Consider the following 19,367-nt stretch of genomic DNA (forward strand, 5'->3'; position numbering starts at 1 on the left):
TAGCTGTGACTGTGGTAAAAAAGCTAAGCGCAATAAAACAATGGCAGCAGGCCCTATGCACCCTGGAGTCAAAAGCGAAGCTTCATTTCAGAGCTTGTCAAGTCGTTGCTCAGTGTCACAGTTCTTTAGCCTTTACGTTGCTCTGTCAGGTTTCATTTAGGTCTCGTGTTGGTGAATATTCGGTGCACCTTCAATGCAACCTGCCTTACAGGGATTTAAAGAGGCAAGATGGCTTTCGATGCCATTTGTTCTCGGTAGCCGGCCTCCCCTTAGAGACTCATGCTCACCGTTTTTTCCAACATTGAACCAACTTTGGGATCGGACCACACACCTTTCTTTTTTCTGGGATCGGCCCACTCTCCCTTGCTCGCGGTATTGCACCTACTCTTGATTGGCCCAGGCTCACATTTGGCATTTTACCAACTCCGGCATCGGTCTATACCCACGTTTTTTTCCAGCATTGCATCAACTTTGGGATCAGCCCACACTCACCTTTTCTTTTTCTGGGATCGGCCCCTGCACCTTCTCTCTTTCTCAGCATTGCACCTACTCTTGATTGGGCCAGGCTCACCTTCGGCATTTTACCAACTCCGGCATCAGTCCATGCTCACCTTTTTTTCTAGCATTGCACCAACTTTGGGATCGGCCCACACTCACCTTTTTTTTCTGGGATCGGCCCGCTCTCCCTTTTTCGCGGTATTGCACCTACTCCCTTATTGGCCTGGGCTCACCTTCGGCATTTCACCAACACCGGCATCGGTCCATGCTCACCTTTTTTCCAGCATTGCACCAACTTTGGAATCGGCCCACCCTGTCTCTTTCGTGGTATTGTACCGACTCCTTGATTGGCCCAGGCTCACCTTCGGAATTTCACCAACACCGACATCGGTCCGCATCAGGGGCGTAGCCGGGGGTGGGGGGGTTGAACCCCCCCCGAAAATTTTCAGTTTTGCTTATGTATATATACACGCGCATATACAAACGCACGCACAAACATAATTACAGTATGGTTGAACCCCCCGGAAAAAAATTTCTGGCTACGCCCCTGGTCCGCATGCTGACCTTTTTTTTTCAGCATTGCACCAACTTTGGGATCGGCCCACAGTCACCCTTTTTTTATGGGATCGGCTCTCCCTCTCTCTTTCGCGGTATTGCACATATACCTTTATTGGCCTAGGCTCACCTTCGGCATTTTACCAACACCGACATCAGTCCATGCTCACCTTTTTTTTCTAGCATTGCCCCAACTTTGGGATCAGCCTACCCTCTCTCTTTCGCGGTGTTACACCTATACTCCTTGATTGGGCCAGGCTCACCTTCGGAATAATCACCAACACCGACATCGGTCCATGTTCTCCCTTATTTTTCAGCATTGCACCAACTTTGGGATCGGCCCACACTCACCTTTTTTTTTTCTGGGATCGGCCCGCTCTCCCTTTTTCGCGGTTTTGCAGCTACTACACCGACATCGGTCCATGCTCACCTTTTTTCCAACATTGCACCAACTTTGGAATCGGCCCACCCTCTCACTTCCGCGGTATTGTACCTACTCTTTGATTGGCCTAAGCTCACCTTCGGAATAATCACCAACACCGGCATCGGTCCATGTTCACCCTTATTTTTCAGCATTGCACCAACTTTGGGATCGGCCCACACTCACCTTTTTTTTTTCCTGGGATCGGCCCGCTCTCCCTTTCTCGCGGTATTGCACCTACTCCCTTATTGGCCTGGGTTCACCTTCGGCATTTCACCAACACCGGCATCGATCCATGCTCACCTTTTTTCCAGCATTGCATTACCTACTTTGGAATCGGCCCACCCTCTCTCTTTCGCGGTATTGTACCTACTCCTTGATTGGCCCAGGCTCACCTTCGGCATTTCACCAACACCGGCATCGGTCCACGCTCACTTTTTTTTCCAGCATTGCACTAACTTTGGGATCGGCCCTCCCTCTCTCTTTCTCAGCATTACACCAATTTCACCTACTCTTGATTGGCCCAGGCTCACCTTCGGAATTTCACTAACACCGACATCGGTCCATGCTCACTTTTTTTTTTCAGCATTGCACCAACTTTGGGATCGGCGCACACTTACTTTTTTTTTCTGGGATTGAACCTTTATTGGCCGAGGCTCACCTTCGGCATTTTACCAACTCCAGCATCCACGCTCACCCTTTTTTCCAGCACTGCACCAACTCTGGCCCACGCTTTCGGCATTGCACGATTGCACCAACCCGTTCGTCCCTCGTAGTCGTACTAGTGCGTAGCTAGTCGTAACGCTAGTACCAGATCTTGACCTCCAAGGTGGTGCCGGTGGGAGATTTTTCCTGTGCGTTGTTGAACAATAAAAAATTCGCAGCTTGCGCGTTAACTAAAAGCCGAATTCTTCTGTCTCTCATTCCCCATTAGCAGCCATTGGCATGTTCCAGCAGGAAACGTTAGTAGAAGTAGAAGTGTAAGTGTTAGCTAAAAGCCGACTACTTCTGTGTCTCATTCCCATTAGCAGCCATTGTTTACCTCCAAGGTAGTGCCTGGTGAGATTTCTCCTGTGCGTGATTAAACAATAAAAATTTTGTTCAAAACGCCGTTGATTGATGAAATAAACCAACGAAAGACGCCAGATGTTTTCTAAAAGCAAAACGAAAGAACGCCAGATGTTTCTAAAGCAAAACGAAAAGACGCCAGCTGCTTAACGAAAGACGTTAGATGTTTTCTAAAGCAATGGTTTTCTAAACAATGAAAATTCACAGCGTACATGCAAAATTAAAGTGATCTGCAAGTCGTCATAACTCATCGAACCTTTAGTATAAACGCGCCCGATCTCACGTCGGTGATGATGTACTGGGCAGAATTCACGGAAGATTCACGGTTTACCGATGAACCTCCGCAGCTTCGCCCACTCATCATCATTCACTCCGTGGATATGCTGTGATTTTTTATCTTTTCCGTCAAAGTATTATGGTGAGTAGTTGGTGAACACAGTGGCATATTTTTCTAGTGCTTTTTTTTTTAGCTGCCAAAAACCATTTGTTAAAACAGCAGCCTCTGAGATTGTACGGTCTGCAGAGGGCGCACCATAACAATTTGCTTCGTTCAATTGTGTTCTACTTCGCCGTCTTGGCGTGGTGCCCCCATGTACAGCTGTCACGTGGGGGAGAGTATTTCGGCCGCGCGTTAAAAAAGTCACGTGGTACACAGAGCTGCTCCGCGCGCGGCGGTCGCGGTTGCCTAGACGACGAAGACGCGGCCGCGGCGGCACTCCGACCGTCGTTGGGTTCTGCGGCAGTGCCATGTTTCCTTTGGTATTACAAAGTATTCAGTGGGCATTGCGATGAAGCAGTGACTGCGTGAGCTGCACGTCACAGCGCACAAATGCAACATTCAAGGGTAAAATTTAGCACAGCTTCATTGACTTGGCGTCGCGAAGACTGATGAAACTGCGGAGCTGGTGCCTTTTCCTTGGCTTTGGGGTGCGTGTTTTACTAAGTACTATTTTAGCTGTCGATACAGCGATGATAATATGACGCCGCTAAACGGTCCGTGAGCTCCTGCTTTGGCCACTCGCAAGTCAGGATCGGATTCCCTTCGTTGCTGGGCGGCCGACGTCTCTCTTCCCGACGAGTTTTGTCGTGCAGTTGCGGCGACACGCCTCTCTCACTCGAAACTCGGGGTCGGCCCGTCATCGTTGGGCCCATATGCTCTAGCGAATTCCCATCATATTTCCCGCCGCGCCGCTTCTTCTCCCGAAGACAGAACCTTGTTCGTACTCGCCATACTCGTCGCCGAACGTCGTAATGCTCTGCGCCGACAGTGCACGCTTTTGTACTGCTTTGTTCACTCAGAATTTATACTTGCAGCAACAACGAAATGAAACAATGTTAGTGCTGCTAAATCAAGGTGTGCGGCCTAGAGGTAGGGGGCACTCTTGTAAGCTCAGTGCGAGCAATCCGGCCGCATTAGAATTAACACCACAATTAAAGCACGATATGCAACACGTACGAACTGACGGTCGGATGTCAACAAGCATGCACGCTAGCAATAAACAAAGATAATGATGTGCGTCTATCCTGGCCTCTCCTAACTCCATCGCACAGTAGTCAGGGAACACCAAGCCCAGCTTTTTACTCTGCCGAAATAACATAACACTACCGCAGAAGGGGAGCGCATACTATCGATACGACGGCCGGAGCCACCGCGTCTACGCGTCTCCGTCTCGCCGGTCTCGCTCGCCTGGCAACGGCCAGACCCCCGCCAGAGGGCCGCACCGGCCGCACTTTTTTAACGCGCGGCCGAAATACTCTCCCGTCACGTGGAGTCTGGGAGAATTTTGATCGCCGGCTTTCGTGCGCAGAGGCGGAACAGCTGAAACAGCTAGAAGATATTTTGACTGTGCGTCTGTTGTTTTAGGACGCTCCGTCGGCATTCACAGGTCAGCAACAACCCTTCACATCTTGCTTGAGTCGCCGAGGTAGGTACTTCAGAGATCGTCACTAGAACATAACACCGATGTTTCGCCTACCTGTGTTGGAAGGAACTTGACCATGCAAAACATTGGCACGCCGCCCTTGAAAGAAACCACATTCAGAGTATTGTACAGTACTAGTTATAAACAGCTGCAGAATAAAAGCCTGACGCATTAGACTCTTGAGCGATGTGGAGCGTAGTCGGTTTCACAGTGATGCATGGCATGTCACTGGCATTGCCAGGTGTTCGTTTTGGCCACGTTTGCGGCAGCCTAACGAAATTTGCTCGTGGAAGTGCGTACGTTGACATATGTTCTCTTCCCTGGGTCAGAGTGTACTGCGGCTTAGAGTGCATGTCTTTGACTCTCGATCGTGTCTCAAGTTCTGATGTTAACGTAAAACTCGCCGTTTTGTAGCGCGAGTTGAGATGACGTCAACTGAAGAGAAAGTGATCCTAGTGACTGGAGGCACTGGGCTCGTTGGAAAAGCCATTGAGACGGTTGTCAACGAAGAAAAAAAGAGCGGCGAGCGGTGGGTGTTCGTCTCTTCCAAAGACGCAGATCTCACGTAAGTTGAAAACGTCTTTATCAGTTGGCATGTATACAAACGAAAGCTGTGTTTGTTCAAGCTATCCGGTGGTTATCGAGAAAAGCCATCGGGGTTAAAGAGTAAGTAGTTCGCCTCGACCTTGCTGCTTGCTTCAGCCTTCATTTTAATCTGTCGAGCACTCTGTTGTGATCTGTAGCCCCAGCCGTATTCATTTCAACCTTTCTCTGGGAGGGCCAAAGTCTCATTGCGTTCTGTCTGAGCTGGTACCATTCCCAGTAGAGCCATTGTGAAGACGTTTATGTGTCGCTAACATTGGCTTTTCTGTACCCATATGTCGAAATTTTTTTTTTCGGTGCCAAAGAAAAAGGTCAAAACATAAAGGGTCATTCAAATATTCGCACCCCCCGCCACAATATCCCTGCTTTTGTGACGTAGTGGCCTATAGCAATGATGCCACAGACTACAGGAAGGGACGTCACGAAGATGCGATGGCGCTGTCGTCAAGATCATGCTGATAAAAAATTTTGATGAACATTACTGGGCATGATATGCAGGCACAGAAGGTGCGAAGGTCCACGATAAGCATCATTGCAATGTGCTCTTTGAATAATGTGGCATGTTATTATCGAATTACAGCCTTTTTTTTGCATAACTACTGCACGTTGGGAAATGATGCTTCATTTAGCAATTACACATTGCTGGTTACACAGTGGAAACATTAAAGCTTTTCTTTCTCTCACTTTTTGAAGGAACAAGCAGGCAACAGAGGCCCTTTTCGCCAAGCACAAACCCACACATGTTATTCACTTAGCAGCCATGGTTGGCGGTCTCTTCAGGAATATGAAGTACAACCTCGACTTCTTGGTCAGTGACTTGCCTTTTCACTCTCTTTTTGAGCTGTTATGATCACTTATATGCACATTAAAGCAAAGTCTGCCATAGGGAGTAATCACATGACGTCAGCGTATGCCATTTTGTTGTGCGATTTGCAGTTTGTACTGTACTTCGGGAGATGAGGAGACCGAGGCAAAGGGTAGCTTCTCACTGTGATGGCCGTACAACAAAATGGCAGCCTTGGTAACATTAGTGCATACCCTCACAGCACGGCACAGCTGTTAGATGATGCACTATTTTTTTTTTTCATTTTTGAGACTGTAACAAATGTAATATTATACAGCAAACTAGGGAATAAAAAAGGCTTCACACTTCACCCTGGGTAACAGCACAAGACAGATGAGGGAGACTAAGAATTGACTAAACAAGGGCTGAAACATGCAACTTCGTGTCTTCCTGTGCTTTTTGTCCTTGTCTGTCTTGTGTTATTACCATAGATAAAGCTTGACCGACTTGCCGAAGTGTCAGTTCTTTTAAAAAGAAGGTTTCACACCAGTATATGTGCCAGGGAAATTCAACGAGAAAGGACATTTGTATTGCCTTGAGACAACAATTCTTTTCATTGGAAAATTATGGTACATTTGAAAAGTTTATAATAACAAACATTCAGCTCTTTCCAGAGCACTCAGAGGAGCCACTTGACATTCGTCTCGTTAGCACTCCCAGCTTAAAGTGTGCCTCTGAGCACCCTGAGGAGCATGGGGCACTTTAAATTAACCATAAAAACATGTTTCAAGCGCATGATTTCAATCAGCTGAATGCAATGTGCACCACCAGAGTGTTCAAAAGAGACCACTCGAATGTACCCTTAAGGGATTAGGGGTGATACATACCCCATTTGCGGCAGTGAGAACTGCTTCACACCTTCATCAGGGAGAAAGACCCTACAGAACTCTGGCTACAAACACTGCCCCATCCCCAGGGAGCAATCGGGTAGCATTTGTCAAACACATTTACTGGAATACATGAAGAAGACCTGTCTTGTGGTTCGAGTCTAAAAGATTGCTACATTTGCTGTGAAAGTCTAAGGGCAGGCAAAAAGAGTGATGTCTGCAGAAAAGCCATTTCCATCTTTAGCTGCTCTAGGAGAAAAAGAAAGAAGCCTGGATCGTTTTAGTGTGCTCATGTGGTTGAGTGTTTTAAAGGAAATTTTTGTCTCATTTTGTTTCCTGCAGAGAAAGAACATCCTGATAAATGACAATGTCCTGCAAACGAGCTTTGAGACGGGCGTTCAGAAGGTCGTCTCCTGTCTTTCCACCTGTATATTCCCGGACAAAACGACGTACCCCATTGACGAGACTATGGTAAGTCTTGCTGCGAAGCTGTGCAGGGCTGAATCACAGTGGGTTGTATGTTCGAAGGAATATGTGCCAGCATTGGAGTAGCCAACACTCAGGTGTGGGGGGAATCAACCACCCTTGACACGCACACAGTTGCAGGCATTTCACTATCAGTCCAGCTAGTGGTGCTTTAAGAAAGCGAAATTGGCAACTACCTGTTTGTAGCACGAAGCCAAACGGGTGGTTATCATTTCCTTTCCTTAACCCTTCCACAACCTTGAAGGATTCTGCAGAACTGACTTGCAATGTGTGTCCACGCGCTTCGAGTTGTCGATGAATTCGCCCTTGCACTGCCAACTGCTAGCTTCCTGATTAGATCAACTGGTAGAGTGACCGCCCTGGAAAGGCGTTGTTCCTGGGTTGGATCCCTGGACTAGAACAAATTTTTCGGCGACTAAGAGGCTTTATTTCTGAGAAATCTGTTCGGATTTCCTTGTGGCTTCGTGCTAGAAACGGATGGTTTTCAATTTTCCTTTCTTAACCCTTCCGCCACCTTGTGAGATTCCACAGAACTGATTTGCAACTAGTGGTGCTTTCTAGAACTACATGCAATGCTGGAAAGCCAGCTACCTGCCGAATGCTTCATGCAACATTGGTTACCACTTTCTGCCTGACTCTCATTTCATGCTGATTCACAACACTGAAAGCCAACATTCAAAACTAAGAAGAAGGGGCTGCATAACAAATAATAAAAATCAAAGCATGCTGAAAGACTAAAACTTCATAGTATAAAACTGAAAGGTGTGTCATTTCGGGGAAGCTGTGAAATTGTCAGCATCAGTAATAAACTTAGTGGTAATTACACAATATATTCATTACAGAAAAAGAAAAGTTTGCTGTACAAGCATTCACTTTCCCAGTAATTGCTGGGAGATGGTACTGCTTGCGTTGAAGAGGTCCTAGGTTCATAAGACAAGAGGATTGAAGCATTTGGGGTTCAGTTTGCCCGATAAAATATTACTATGCACCTCTTCAACTTGTGCTCCTTGGGTGCCACCGCAATGCCTTCTGAGCTGTTGTCAATATGCGTGACCCCCAAAAATGCACTGCTGAGGCCGCGACAACAGCCTTTGTGCTCCCATGCAACAGTCCAGAAAGGAGGTGCCCCCTCTCTGCTTGAAAGGTCTACCGAGAAAAAGCAAGAGAGACAGGCATCATCTGCCAGGGGATATTTTTTTCAAGTGGAATTTTTCTCGTTACTCTTACTGAGGTAGTGATGTCATCTTTGGTGTTTACTTTTTTTATTCCATAAAACATCTAAATCGATTTCTTCTTGCTAGGTTGTTTATTTATTTATTTTTTCAGGCATTGAATAAACATCCATTTTTGACCATTATTTGTTACACCACGAAATGTAAATTGCCACAGAAGTCCTGAGCTTGTTCACCAAAAAACACGTCTCTGTACTGTGGTGTTCCTGCAGATTCACAACGGTCCCCCGCACGACTCGAACTTTGGCTACTCTTACGCCAAACGTCTCATCGACGTTCAGAACCGTGCCTACCACTCGCAGCACGGCTGCAACTTCACTGCGGTGATCCCAACAAATGTGTTCGGGCCGCACGACAACTTCAACCTCGAGGACGGCCATGTGCTGGCGGGTCTCATCAACCGGACACACCAGGCCAAGCGTAAGCGAGAACAACGAGGGATAAGATCTAATGGGCTGTAATTTTAACTGCGCAGCTGTTTAGCCTGGCAGAAAAAGCCACAGTGTAATGCGAAAATGCCTCACCAAGCTGCACCTAACGCGTCACCGTGCTTCCCCTAGCAACACATTGGAAGAAGGAAAGGAGGAAGAGGAGAAGAGATAAAGAACACGAAATAAAATTTCTTGGTTAGGCGAGATTTTAACCCGGGTACCCGCGGTCTGAAGGCGAGCGTTGAGAGGAAGATAAAGACAAAGAAACGGAGAGAAAGAAAGCCATGTATAGTGTGTTGATAGAACAGTAGCTTGGGCTAGTTGGTGATGAACCCTTTCAGGTGCCACCTATGAGGAACTGTCTGTAAATGCGTCAAATCGATGCAGTGTTATTTCAAGGCGCCCAATATTATATTGCAACAAAAATAATGTCGTAATACGTTCATTTATGTGTGTTACAGTAATCATTCCTAGTTACTTTGTAATTAAATATCTATTTATTCTGAAGCCATTCATGCTCTGTTTTTGCATAAATGGAATGAAATCTCAGGCTAGAAATATACTGCAAATTCGTTTTCGGTTGTGTCCATGCTGAACCAAAAAAGAATTATACTTTTGACGCGGGTCGCGGGAAGTGGCACGTCAAACGACTCATCAAATATGGTAGTGCCTTCAGCGAAGCGATCGTATGCAACGGTACACCTCAAAATGAAGTTAAACGAAGACAAATTTATTATGCGGGAGGTTCAATTCATCCAAAGCTCAATCTATCATGCTCTTTCTTAGCCCCTAGTCGATGCATCTAGCAATAACAAGTGGTGTACACAATTTTGTACATAGCGTCTCAAAGGGTTAAGCATCGACATATTTACACAGCGCAAAATGAACAAGGACAGATGAGAGGACACAACACAGGCTCTGACTTCAACTTAGTGCCTGTGTTGTGTCCTGTCATCCGTTATCGTTCATTTCGTTAACCGTTATCGTTCAAGGCCACTACGCTCAAACCTCATTATAACAGTCACATCTGCCACGAGAATAACTTTGTTATATCCAAAAATTAGTTATAAACATTTATTTTAGCACTGTATATATGACAAGACTATTCTTCATTAACTTCGTTCTAACCGATAATTCGTTATATCCGTGTTTGCTATACCGAGGTTTGAGTGTAGCGTCACTGTTTCCCCGGTCTTCGCACCAGTAGTGCATAGCTGCCCCAATTTTATTGGTTACTTCCAAGGAGATTTTTAAAAAATGCCGGAGTGGAAATGATGTTCCGAAAGTGAAGCCAAACCTCGGCCATTTTACCGTGGGCACAATAACCTGTTGGCTTACAGTGAAGAAAAAGTAGCGATTGCCTCACATGCCCTATGAGTTTAAGACGGCTAATTGTTCTGGGCAGATACTGCTTCATGTGCCTCTTTGTGTTGCAGGTTTCCTTTAAGAAGCGTCAATCTCTTGGCAGATCTTCTCGTGAGATCACGTTAGTTACCCGGATACATTACTTTCATCGGGGACAGTAATTTCTTATTTCATAACCTGCCATTTATACGTTAACAGAGCAAAAGCACTTTATCTCCAATTAGGCATCACACGAAAAGGCTATGTTTTTTGAGGTAAAGTGTGGGCGAATGCCAGCTTCGCATTTGCTGCTAAAATGTCGCTGGAGCTACCACTCCAGCATTTGTTTTAAACCTCCTTGGTTATATCCATGTGAAGAAAACAAATAATGAAATGTAAAAGGGTGCCACACTGTAGCTGTTATTGCATCTTGTAGCGGCAAACTGCTCAGCAGGTGAGCACAGGGACTAACACAATGAGAGCACAATGTGAGCATCATCTCACAACTGGACATTGAAGCTAGAGAAGACCTAGCATGGACGTATATATTTGCATCATTGTTTCACAACATGTTGAAATGAGTGGAGAGGGAGGCATCAAAGGTAGAGGGAGATTAACTAGCGTTTGTCTGGTTTGCTACCCTACACATTGGGAGGGAAATGAGGTGGTAAAAAAAGAGTGAGAGAAAGCGTGAGTGCATGCTATTCACAGTACAAATGCACAGTGCAATGTAGCTACAGATGAGCACAAAAGTCAGCTGCCTTCAGGCTGCTGTGTTTGCTGACATTAAGGTCTCTTAGCAGTGCCGGTTTACGGTACAGTAAGTGTGGAAATACCATGCCTTTGTGGTTGGCACATCACTGTTTGAATTTGCAAGACCTGTATTAGCCAGTAACCCGCCACGGTGATCTGGTGGTTATGGTGCTCGGCTGCTGACCTGAAGGTGACAGGATCGAATGCCAGCCACAGCGGCTGCATTTCGATAGAGGCGAAATGCTAGTGTCCCGTGTTCTTAGATTTAGGTGCACATTAAATTTAGGATGCCCATGTTCTTAGATTTAGGTGCACATTAAAGGGACACTAAAAGCAAATAACAATTTATGTCAGAGTGAAAGGTGAATGTTTGAGGACTCCTAAAACGTTAATATTATCAACAGCAGTGCTCTACTGATTGAGGAATGAAGGTGAATGTTGGACACGATATGCACCACCAGAGGGACCTTTCGGGATGAGCCCGATGGCTTCAGTAGTCCTGAGTACAATTAATCACTAGTACTCAAAGTACTTGTAATCAAAAAATAACATTCCGTGCATTACAAGACGTAATAAAATGCTGCTTGTGCGTTTCTGTTTCATTCATGGAAAAAAGAATTTGGTGTTACCAAGGAGAGTGGTGCGGGTGGTTTAAAAGTTCCGTTTTCGCTGGGCTCCTGTCCGTTCGTGCGGTCGCACCTCAGTGGTAGTTTCGTTATTGCGTACTGTTGCATGTGCTTTGCACGCTTATGAAAGTTGCTGCAACGGAAAGTTTGACAGAATGCTGCGTCCTTGTTATGTTGCCGGATGCCTGAATGGAGTGTGCCGCTTTAGCAACAGCAGCTGCAGCAAAGAAACCGATGTCACTTTCCAATGGGTGCCACAAATAAACCCATGCCGAAGTGGTCGAGTGCCATGCCTCTGCGACAGTGTGCTAAACAGCCAAGAAATGTTCATGTGTGCTTGCTGCACTTTCTTGCAGAGGATTAGGAGATCAACCGCAACTTGGGCAAGGCTTGTAATGTGCCCTTGAGAGCAAAAACTGCAGTGTTGGCTGCCAGGCAGTAAAGGCTGGCAACGTTGGGCCAGGCAAATGCTACGTCAGGAGGCCTTTTCAGGCGGGCGATTTTAAGTGCGCTGACACTGTGGTGATTTTCTTTAAAAATAAGCATTTCCTTGGCACAAAACAAGCACTACGAGGTTTCTGAAACGTTATTTCCGCAATCAACTTCGACTTAACAATTGCCTTTAATGTATCTTTAAAGAACCCCAGCTGGTCGAAATTTCCGGAACCCTCCACTACAGCATCCTTCATAACATTGTAAATTTGGGACGTAAAGCCCCAACAGTTATTGTATCAGCCAGTATATGATAATTTTGTCGTGTTATCGTAAGCATCTAGCAGCTTAAGCAGCTAAAACATTTTCAGACCATGGTAAATACAACACAAAACGGTAATAACCATAGCGTAAATGGTACGGTATTACCGTCATTGCTGAGACACCCTCTTGACTTCAGAAGTTTGCAGTTTCCCTTTTTTTTTTTCAGTGCATGGCAGTTCGCTGCAGGTGTGGGGTTCGGGCAAGCCATTGCGCCAGTTCATCTACTCTCTAGACCTCGCACGACTCATGGTGTGGACACTCAGAGAGTACGATGAAGTGCATCCCATCATCCTTTCTGGTGAGAATGACCCTCTGCATCATGTTGTGCTTCACAAGGATGATTAAACTTACACGGAGAACTCATACTTAGCAAACAGGAAAATACCGTCATTACATCAAGTTTTCATTATTCCATTTCGTTTATTGTACCCTCAGGGCCGAAGCATTACATGGATGTCTGGCATCAAACACTATTACAGTACAAGTGAACATGACAAAACATAAAATAACAAAAAACATAATTTAAACTAATTAGTTACTGTTAGTTGAAATGGTCTGGAAACGATGATCGGCAATGTCTGCAATGAGAGCAGGAAGGTTGTTCCAATCCTAACAGTAATCCTCACAAGTCCGAAAAAAAAAATTACAAGATATTGGTAAAGAAACAGCAATTTGTATCTTTACTATATTTGATAATTTACAGTGTATATACCTAGTTTTTGGCGAAGAAATAGCAGTTGCCAACTGTGGTCCTTGATTATGATGTGATCATGGAAGTCTCTAAACTTCTCTGGGTATTTTTCACCTCAACTTGATTTGTGACCACAATTTCCTCGAATTTTATTCCTCGTCATGTTTTAGACTGCATGCTTGGTTGTTACGTTCTTGTATCAAACTTTCGACCTACAGGAACGAGGCTTGAAGCACAGTAAGCTAGCTTGAGAATGAGCCAAGAATCATGCAGCAGATGACACAGTGTAAAGTGTTGGGTGTAATTATAAGAGTCACTGTAATGACACGAAGCATATTGCTGATAATTTAAGAGGAATGAAGTGAAGCTGGACAGCCACTGTAATGCATAGTGCAGGTAACTGATGTTCTATTAGAGTTGCTGAGTGGGTACATAGTGTATAGAATTGGTGCCATTATTGCAGAGCGTTAATTAGCTGGCATGATCAAGTTACAAAACTTAAAGCATTACTAATTTACCCTTGTCATCTGGAGCAAGACAAGAATGATCAGAGATTTCTGGGAGAGCCTTCCATTTTGCCATGGACTTGAATGGTAATTATGATTGAAAGATCATTACATTTCAATGTCTGATGCAAACTTCACTACTCTGAATATGAGATTCCAAAGGTCGAGAAAGCATGCACACGAAATGTAGATTGCAAGTAATTTGTCGAAGATGTCTTGTTAAACTGGAGGTCATCGACAAGTCTTTAGCATGTGCTGGGTTTTTGGGCAAGAGATAACATCGTGATCAGTTATGTAACTTCAGTTATTCGCAGTACTAGTTTTCATAACTCGTACCGCAGATCCATAGTGCTGTGAATGTCCATATCTAACTAGCACCTAGATCTTTCAGTGTAACTTATGTTGTTCCACGTTAGTGCAGTCAGCGCAGAAGGGTTGTTATCTAAGATGGTTGATCTGAATCCAGCTATGTCTCCTTGCCATTATCTCTTTGCAGTTGATGAGAAAGATGAGATAAGTATCAAGGATGCAGCCAAGCTCATCACTGATGCCTTCAACTTCAAAGGGGATGTCATTGTATCCTTACTTCGTTTTTCACATTAAAGTTAAGCATGGTTGTAAACTACAAAGCTGAAACAGTATAAATATGATCGATTTGCTGTTGTCTTGTTTTTGACTATCAGTATGGAGGAACATGTGACATGCCATCACTTGTCATGTCACGCTAGCAAAAACATCACGCTTTTTAGGTTGCACTGTCGGTGTATTAACTGGAATGGCTGAAATATACCTTTTTTGTTTTATAGGAGCTGCTTTTCATAATTATGTTGTTACATTATCATTACATTTCATTTAGAAGGAACAGCTGTCTTTTCTTGTGCTTCTCCTAACTTTAACCTTAAAGAAAGCCACAAAAACTTTCAAAAAAAAAAAAGAAAACTAGAGGCAGGAGCCTCTAGTTTTCTTTTTCTCTAGTTAGTTTTTCTCTAGTTAGTTTTCTTCTCTAGTTAGACAAACACAGAAGGCGCGCTTATGTATTTTTCAGTCCCAAGTTTCCAAGATTTGCATACCATAGTTGAAAACTTGGGCCTTAAAAATGCGTAAGCGCGCCTTCTGTGCTTTTGACCAGGAAAGAGTGTGATTTTCTCGAACAGTGGTGGTTTCCATGGATAAGATTGGAGCAGTTATCTAGTAGGGTGCTTTTTGCGCATACTCTGTACGGACTTAGGAGGAGGTGTTTTTTCGAAATGAAATGTCAGTTGTTAGTAGCCACCTCTGTGTCACTCTCTGCTTCCGCCTCTCAGTTTTTTTTTTTTTTTTTTTTCAATTTCCGACATTTTTGTAGCTTTCTTCGAGTTTAAGTATGTACCAACTTGCCCAAAGAGCAACACTCTTTATCTCTTAACTTTATTGCCTGCTTTCTACGTGTCATTACAACTTTTAAAAAATATTAATCTCGGCATAGGTGCCAAAGGGAATTTAAGAGTAGTTTGGTATTAGTAGTATACCAAAAATCAAATTTTAGTGCACCGGCATAAAGCAGTGGGACGATGAAATCTGTTCAGGCAAAAATGCTGGTTGTCAGTGGGTATCTTTTTGTTGGTCACTCAGCTAGGAACTGTTGTAGGGGCTATAGTGGCAAGACTATTTATTGACTATTTTTATTAGTATATTTACTATTTTTTACTAGTGCTACATTTCAACTGCTGTAGAATGAGTGGTGCGTCTTTCACATGACAGGATGTGTGTCGCTCAGTATTCACGTTCCTTAACGGAGCCTATCAAGTTCGACACATCCAAAGCTGATGGACAGTTCAAGAAGACTGCCAGCAACAAGAAGCTTCGTTCCTACCTTCCAGACTTCAAGTTCACACCCATTGCAAAAGGTAGGGTGTGAAGTGACATCTGCTGTCAGACTAGTTGGTGCATAGCTAGGAGAGCTATTTTTAGATGCAAAAACACGACACAGATGAGAGAAGAGGCAAATTTGAGTGCTACTTAATCAGTGATGATTACTGAAGGTGATTTGTGAAGGATTTTTTGAAGCTTTTATGGATAGATCATTTTTTATTTCTGATCAATCGGTGCCACCGCCCTGGGACTTTCACGTGAATGATGTCTCAGTTTAGTGTGTTGCCAAATAAACAAGGTCGCGAAACACCTAACGCATCTATACAATCACTTTCATTCATGCAAATCTCTTGTACTCAGCATTTAGTTGTTACAGCTGCGAAATGGCAAAATTAACTCAAGATGCAATTGCTTAAGTGCATCCACGAAATAGTCTGTATGGGCTACTCGAATTGAAGAAGACTTGTGGTATCACTTGAGGTCATGATTTTGTCTACGACAATGTTGTTTATTGGCGTAGAACAAACTTTGCAAGATTTCTAGAAAAGTAATCCAATGTCCTAGATCAATGCCCTGTTTGTTTGTATTGGTGCTCCTTTAAACAATTCAATTACTGTATCATTAGTTTTGTTTATTGAATTGCTAGCTGTATTTGGTTTGGGCTAGCTGGTTGTTTGATACTAAAACATTGCACACAATGCAAGCAGTTGTCATCTGTTCATTTTTAGTGTCAGTGCAAAGTTGACATCATTCATATTAAGGAAGAAGTGTGACAATTATGTGTGACAACGCCGCTTCACAGCTGTTATCCTTGTCTACGAACAAGTACTAGATACATCTGTTGCTTAGTTCTGTCTTGCATAAATTTCAAGCACTTGCCTAATGCAAAGTCTGCCTCTTTTTTTCCCTTGCAGCCGTGCAAGAAACTGTTGACTGGTACACCAAGAACTACGAAACTGCCAGAAAATAACAGCCTTTGCTTCCTTAGGACTACTACATCTTTTTCTTGTCTCTCTCTTTTTTTTAAATCTTTTCTTATGCCTCCTTAGGCACAGTTCCTATCAATGGTTTTTCTTCAGGGAGTGTGTGGTTGAATGCAAAATGTGTAATAGAAAGTAAAGTATATATATATTGAAGGAAGTCTGGTGTTGGTGCTTTGCGTAGTCTGATTATGTTATTCTAGTTCCTTTTTCTGCTGCATTGTGCAAGCAAATGACCTTGGAACATAGATAGATAAATGAAAATAAGTGCTCCTGGGGACAAAAGTCTCTGGTACACAGTATAAATCCAAATTTCTTCTTGTTAATACACAATACTGATATAATGCATAACTGTGTAGGTTTGAAAAACTATAACAGGCTCAAAGATTTAGTTAGAGGGTATGTTCTCAAGTTAAGTGAAAATTCAGCGCACAAGAGTGGATGCTTGAGTGAGTTTGTTGATGACAGCTATACGTTGCCAACTCATACCTTCACGTTGGTGCATGTTGGCGAGTTGGTGACTGCTGTATGCCATCACAAAAGTTCAGCTTTCACAAATCTTACGTTCTGGGCATGTTTATACTCCATAGTACATCCAGCACCCAAGATAGTCTTGGACTTGCTAGAAGGATTTCCTAAAATTTATTTTACGCTGTAAGTGTGCTCTCCAGGATTGCATTGCAGGGTTACTGCTTTGAAAATTAGCTACTGGCATTGTTAAATATCGTTGCTCTGCCAAGACCTTAACAAAGACTATAAAAAAAACTCCGTTTTAGATGATGGATGTAATTTCATGCTAACTGGAGTATTTCACACAGCCATTGTGGAAACCATGGTAAGTGTAGATGTACAAAAAGAAATGCAGAAGTAGTGAAGGCTCATGCAAAGTGTATGTACGCCAGTTTAGTTATGCATACATGTTAATCTGTGTGTTATGAAAGTCATCGAACATTGGAATATATTTCATATGCAGTCACTACCAGATCTAGTTATTGTGCACAAACATTACAGGTGAACAACTTTATAGCAGAGTAGCACAACACAAAAGTTACAGAGCAGCTAAACCTCAATATGTAACAAACGTAGTACAAAACTTTTATTTTGATTGACCATGTAGTCGTCTATAAGGGTAGGTCAGCCACCTCCTCCCCAGCTTTATCAAGGCCCGAAGCTGAACTCCGGGATTGTTGGAGGAACGTATTTCATCCCACGCCACAGATGAGGGAGTAGCCAGGAGATTAGTAGGCGCGAAGTTAGATGTAATGGGTTATTTGATAGAATTATAGTAAAGCTCATCATACGACTGACATTGGTGGGAAAAGAATTAGATTTGCTGCATTACAAAGGTCGACCTGCATCTCTGGTGGCAATCCTTCATTCCCCCTGCAGATACAAAACTAGGGGTGTCCAAATATCAAAATTTCAACTGCAAAGCGAATTCGAACAATGAGAACCGAGTGCAAATCAATTTGAACATTTTAGAAAACGCACAGTACTACTGAATTTCGCAAATATACATATATATACTGTGTGTGTGTGTGTGTGTGTGTGTGCGCGCACGCGCATATATATGTATATGACTTCTGCATTATAAAATCTTTCTGAATACGTTTCGAAATTTGGAATGTCTGGAGTCTAGATTAACAGAGATATTAGTCCACAGTGCCCAGATTGCAGGGAGGCGTTCAGCACTCTAGCACATATATGCTCTGGCAGTGTCCTGCATTACGGGATATGTCACATACGAGTGAACAGGACTGGGAAGAGGCCATCTCAAGTACCACACTCAAGATCCAGTCAAAGGCCGTCCAGAGGGCCCGTAAAAGAGCGAAGAGGCATGACCTCCCGATTCCGACCTGGGAGCAGCCAGCGGCGAGCCGGGGCCCCCAGCGGGTCTTCCCCGACTAGTCCCTCAGGACTTCATTAAAGTTTTTTGTCTGTCTGTCTGAATATTTCTAGTAGTAAAAGTGCCTTTTGAATGAAACACCAAACTATTCAAATATTTGCATGTCACTAAACGAAACCTTTTTTTCCCCCCCACAAGATAGCCTAGGGTGTGGCAATTAATATATATTCTTTATGTGTTTTGCCATGTATGATGTGGCTACCAATCAATCAATGAAGGATGTGAACAACTTTGGAAACAATGTTCGGCTACTGCTGGAACGAGTGCTCTCTACAATAAAAGTTTAACAGTGCTAAAATAGGGAGTGGGAAAAACAGGTATAATGATGGAAATTGGGAGGTAAATTGTCATACAAAACCATAAACTAGGAAATTAAAAGCAAGACAACGGCAGTTATTTTTGTAAGTCAGGGTGAGAAAAGATGTATGAAGATGAGGCACTCGCCGCCCCCGGAAGGGCTCGAACCTCCAACCTTTCGGTTAACAGCCGATTGCGCCACGGAGGCGAGACGGCGGCTCATTTTTGTAAGGCAAAGGTGTTACTAATTTTATTTTATTCGTCGCTTTTGAAATCACAGGAGCACTACGTAAAAAAAAAAAAAGATCTGTCGCCCCCGGGAGGGCTCGAACCTCCAACCTTTAGGTTAACAGCCGAACGCGCTAGGCTAGTCGATTGCGCCACGGAGGCGAGCCGGCGGTTCAGTTATGTACAGCAAACATGTTACTAATTTTATTTTATTGGTCGCTTTTGAAATCACAGGGGCACTACGTAAAAAAAAAAAAAAAATCTGTCGCCCCCGGGAGGGCTCCAACCTCCAACCTTTCGGTTAACAGCCGAACGCGCTAGCCGATTGCGCCACGGAGGTTCAGTTTTGTACAGCAAACGTGTTACTAATTTTATTTTATTCATTGCTTTTGAAATCACAGGGGCACTACGTAAAAAAAAAAAATCTGTCGCCCCCGGGAGGGCTCGAACCTCCAACCTTTCGGTTAACAGCCGATCGCGCTAGCCAATTGCGCCACGGAGGCGAGCTAGCGGTTTTGTTTTGTAATGCCGATGTGTTACTA

General features: G+C 43.9%; 1 protein-coding gene and 1 non-coding gene across 3 annotated transcripts; one reads left to right on the plus strand and one right to left on the minus strand.

Annotated features, from left to right (window-relative positions):
• Positions 1–4,306: 4,306 nt before the first annotated feature.
• Positions 4,307–16,554, plus strand: LOC119401473 (GDP-L-fucose synthase). Of its 2 annotated transcripts, none has more exons than XM_037668307.2 (9): positions 4,307–4,467; positions 4,879–5,029; positions 5,761–5,875; positions 7,081–7,209; positions 8,669–8,876; positions 12,533–12,664; positions 14,060–14,139; positions 15,350–15,449; positions 16,329–16,554. In XM_037668307.2, exons 2-9 carry the CDS (start codon positions 4,890–4,892, stop codon positions 16,382–16,384), a joined length of 960 nt encoding a protein of 319 aa, XP_037524235.1. In that variant the 5' UTR covers positions 4,307–4,467; positions 4,879–4,889; the 3' UTR covers positions 16,385–16,554. The 2 variants fall into 2 exon arrangements, with proteins under 2 accessions (XP_037524235.1, XP_037524236.1); XM_037668308.2 differs by having other exon boundaries at positions 4,316–4,428.
• A 2,700-nt stretch (positions 16,555–19,254) lies between these two features.
• Trnan-guu (transfer RNA asparagine (anticodon GUU)) lies at positions 19,255–19,328 on the minus strand. Its single transcript has one exon. It is a non-coding gene; the product is annotated as a tRNA-Asn (tRNA).
• Between the last annotated feature and the right edge of the window lie 39 nt (positions 19,329–19,367).

This window comes from Rhipicephalus sanguineus, chromosome 8, assembly GCF_013339695.2.
Source record: "Rhipicephalus sanguineus isolate Rsan-2018 chromosome 8, BIME_Rsan_1.4, whole genome shotgun sequence".
Taxonomy (NCBI): Eukaryota; Metazoa; Arthropoda; class Arachnida; order Ixodida; family Ixodidae; genus Rhipicephalus; species Rhipicephalus sanguineus.